At 46.7% G+C, this 4,590-nt stretch overlaps 1 protein-coding gene across 1 annotated transcript; it reads left to right on the top strand.

The window, feature by feature from the left end:
- The first annotated feature begins 642 nt into the window (after positions 1-642).
- LOC108578250 lies at positions 643-4,359 on the top strand. The gene has a single exon (XM_017941536.1). The coding sequence runs from the start codon at positions 643-645 to the stop codon at positions 4,357-4,359; it is 3,717 nt and encodes a 1,238-aa protein (XP_017797025.1).
- The last annotated feature ends 231 nt before the right edge of the window (positions 4,360-4,590 follow it).

The raw sequence follows: 4,590 nt of genomic DNA, 5'->3' as shown, positions 1-4,590 counted from the left end.
TTTCGCTAACGCGCCAGCCATAACAATTCCGCCGAGAACCAAAGCGTGTATCGCGATAAACCTTCGAGATAAACATCCGGTGGTAGGCATTCTTCCCAGGCTCGACGTGGCACCAGGCGTGTATCTAGGTGACGCACTGGTGGTTAATCGCCGTGGGAAGGCGTACGCCCGCGTATTCAATACTTCAGATAAGCAGGTCGAAATTCCAACGCCTACGGTCTCACTGGAAGAGATCGATTCGGCCGGATGCGATAAGCGGGAGACCAGACTAAATACATTCCATAACAATGACGCAATGAGAAGCAATGCAGCTTCGCCGTCCCGCGCGTATCGGGTTACCAACCGCCTTATCGCTCGTAGGAAAACCGCGGAGACACCACCGCATACTCAGATAAGCAAGTCGAAATTCCAACGCCTACGGTCTCACTGGAAGAGATCGATTCGACCGGATGCGATAAGCGGGAGACTAGACTAAATACATTCCATAGCAATGACGTAATGAGAAGCAACGCAGCTTCGCCGTCCCGCGCGTATCGGGTTACCAACCGCCTTATCGCCCGTGAGAAACCCGCGGAGACACCACCGCATTCCAACGTTATCTCGTCGCGACGCGATAACAGAAGCAATGCTGGGCGTGAGAACATGCCTGAGAATTATTCATCACTGAATATTACAACATCCACTGAATCTTCGAAATCTACTATATCCACTGAATCTACTAAATATTCTATATCCACTGAATCTACTAAATCTTCGAAATCCACTGAATCCTCTGAATCTCCCACTGAGTCCACTGAATCTTCCAGTTCCACTGAACCATCTGACTCCACCGGTTCCGCGATGCTTCGTGGCAGGAAAGAAACGCCACAACCAAACTCCGTTTTCGAATATGAGAATCCAACAGCGTTACCCTGCGAGTCGGTCGAACACGAAAAGTATCTAGGAAAACACACTGTCTTTACCGCCACATGCGAACAATCTCGCGCAGAATCAGTAAAGGAATTGCTGCGTCTTGATCACCTCAACGACGAGGAACACTCCGTTGTGGAAGCGTTAGTAGAGGCAAATAGCGACTTGTTCTATCTTCCTGGTGATCGGCTGGGAAAAACCACAGCTATTCAACATAAAATTCCAACCATAAATGATCAACCCATTCATGTGAAACAATACAGGTTCCCGCCGATACACCGCGAGGAAATTACAAGGCAAGTCTCCGAATTATTAGAAAATGATATTATCCGACCGTCAACCTCGCCTTATAGCTCGCCTATATGGGTGGTTCCGAAAAAGCCCGACTCGCACGGAAACAAGCGTTGGCGCATGGTGATCGATTATAGAGCACTTAACGAAAATTCTATAGCTGACGCCTACCCACTTCCGAACATCACCGAAATTCTCGATCAATTGGGTAGTGCAAAATATTTTAGCACGTTTGACTTAGCGAGTGGATTCCATCAGATTCCACTCGCTGAACAGGACGCTGAGAAAACAGCTTTTTCTACACCCTATGGACATTATCAATTTAATAGAATGCCCTTCGGGCTCCGAAACGCGCCTTCCACCTTCCAGAGACTTATGGACTCAGTTTTGTCGGGATTACAGGGAAATGAGATGTTCGTCTATCTAGACGATATTGTCATTTACGCAAGCTCGCTGACCGAGCATAACATAAAATTCAAAAACCTAGCTGCCCGCTTACGAGAAGCAAATCTATTTCTCCAACCCGACAAGTGTGAGTTCCTGAGGAGGGAGGTTGCGTACCTCGGTCACGTTATAGGCCGTGACGGCGTTAAACCGGACCCGCGAAATGTAAGCGCTGTTAAGAACTTTCCTGTTCCTAAAGACGCCAAAGGCGTTAGACAATTTCTTGGACTGGCTGGATATTACCGCCGCTTTATACCAAAATTCGCTGATATTGCAAAATCACTAACTTTACTTCTGAAAAAGGATATAAAATTTGAATGGAAGCAGGAGCAGGAAAGGGCTTTTATGACTCTCCGGGATATGTTGTGTACAGAACCGATATTACAGTATCCTGATTTCTCGAAACCGTTCATTGTCACCACCGACGCGTCTGGGCATGCGATTGGCGCCGTGCTTAGTCAGGGAATAATAGGACGGGATATGTTGTGTACAGAACCGATATTACAGTATCCTGATTTCTCGAAACCGTTCATTGTCAGCACCGACGCGTCTGGGCATGCGATTGGCGCCGTGCTTAGTCAGGGAATAATAGGGAAGGATCTACCCATAGCGTATACGTCCCGAGTTCTAAATGCCGCAGAATTAAATTACCCTACAATAGAAAAGGAGTGCCTAGCAATAATGTACGCCGTGCAACATTTCCGTCCATATATTTATGGACGCGAATTCCAATTGGTAACGGACCACCGACCTCTGGTATGGCTCCATAGTGTGAAAGATCCACAATCTCGCCTAGTAAGGTGGCGCTTGAAATTAGCTGAATTCGAGTATAGGGTCGTGTACAAGCAGGGAAAGGAAAACATGAACGCGGATGCTTTAAGCCGAAACCCCGTTCAAATCTTCCCTCTCACCACAGGAAGCGAGTCTTCTTCCGACGACGCGTTATTCTCTCCACCATCCTCGCTCCAGTCCAGGCCACCGCCGACTGAAAGACCGGCTTCCCCCACCATAACGCTTCCCCCATACAGACTCGACGCAAGCCCCCCACACACAACGCCTACGCACACGGACTCCCTACACCTACCTCAACATACACCGGATCCTTGCCCCAGTGACACAGCTGACTGGTCCCCAATCGATAATGACTCTCCAACTAATCTGGCAGACATTCCACAATACGACAGCGACGACAGTACAGACGATGAATTATTCGTATCAGACGACCAACCCTTCATACAGCATCACCGACTGATAACAGAAACCCGCGACAAGCTTAGCATGAGAAGAGACAATACTGTTTATTTCATGACTATGAAAGGAGAGCCGCTCGACAGATCAGCGGAAGAATTTTTAACCGCATACCATATTCAGAGTCCACCTGGCATATTTTTAAATCGTGCAAGGGTAATACCATATAACAATTCGAAACATGCAATAGGACTTCCAATCAAATCCAGCTTGAGAGAACCCGCGAAAAAAGATAATATTGCAGAAGCCTTAACTTCTTTATTGGAAGTAGTAAGGGAATTGGAACTAAAAACATTTAGCATAGCGAGAGTAGCAATAGATGACGTTTCGTGGCCAGTCGTACAAAGTCTGATTATCCAAATCTTCCACCTCAACCCTGTGAAAATAATAGTTTGCCAGGGCCTCACGAGAACTCCCCCGCAAGAGGAACGCGAAAATATAATCACGGAATGCCACACATCTGCATTTGGCGGACATAAGGGCGTAAGCAAAACTTATTCGAGAATCCGTGAAAAGTACTATTGGGGAACAATGAAAGCCGAGGTGCAAAAATTTATCCAGAATTGCCAGAGCTGCCAGATTCAAAAATTAACAAGACAGAAGACTAGACAACCGATGACACTGACAGATACACCGGGAGCCGCGTTTGACAAAATTTCCATGGATATCGTCGGCCCCCTCCCAACCACTTCCAACAATTCCTCGTACATATTAACAATGCAAGACTTGCTAACAAAATATTCCGTTGCCGCTCCTCTCCAAAAGGCATCGGCCGTCGACGCAGCCGAAGCATTCGTAAACGTTTTCATCTGCAAACACGGAGCACCCAAAGCTCTCATTACCGATCAAGGCTCTCATTTTCTAAACAGTCTATTTAAAGTTATCGCAAAGAGATTTAAAATTTCACACTACAGAACTACTGCGTTTCACCCGCAATCCAATGGATCCATAGAACGATCGCACCATGTACTAGCTGAATACCTCAAACACTTCATATCGAAAAATCAGGAATGGGACACGTGGCTCCCTATGGCCATGTTCTCCTATAATACTAGTGTACATGAAAGTACGCGGTTCACTCCGCATGAACTGGTATACGGAAAGTTAGCTAGGGTTCCCTCGAGCGATGCGTCACCACTAGATTTAGCGGATGAAGGATACACAACATATCTCAGGGACCTCAACCTCAAAATCTACGACACACAGACACAAGCGAAACAAAACCTAAATACAGCGAAGTTAAAATATAAACACTATTACGATCGAAAACTTAAACCTGTAGAATTTCACGTCGGCGATAAAGTGTTCTTACTAAAAGAACCACGCAAGGGCAAATTCGATGCCCAGTACACCGGACCCTACGTGGTCACACAACTATTCGCTAATAATAATGTCGAGATAACCATTAGGAATAAGTCTAGAGTAGTACATAGTAATAAGCTCAAAATGTGCAAATACGCGAAATGACGGTGCGGCGCGCGGAGCAAGAAAATGTGCAACGTACCCCCTCTATGCAAAGACACGGGACCCCCACCCAAGTGCGCAGACGCTAAATACCCCCACCTCGGTGAAAAGGTGCTACACATAAAACCAGTGAACGACAGACCTCAGTACTCTACAGACAGCACAGCAACAATGATCGTGCTAACGGTGCTACTACTACTATCCTTCGGCCTAACGAGCGAAGCGCTCGTTGCG

This window comes from Habropoda laboriosa, unplaced genomic scaffold (assembly GCF_001263275.1).
Source record: "Habropoda laboriosa isolate 0110345459 unplaced genomic scaffold, ASM126327v1 scaffold4094, whole genome shotgun sequence".
Taxonomy (NCBI): domain Eukaryota; kingdom Metazoa; phylum Arthropoda; class Insecta; order Hymenoptera; family Apidae; genus Habropoda; species Habropoda laboriosa.
The sequence above is the reverse complement of the archived record's forward strand: the minus strand, read 5'-3'. Positions and strand labels throughout refer to the sequence as shown.

What these genes read in the sequence shown, in the direction of transcription:
- LOC108578250 (XM_017941536.1), top strand. Translation starts at nt 643, where the DNA reads ATGCCTGAGAATTATTCATCACTGAATATTACAACATCCACTGAATCT.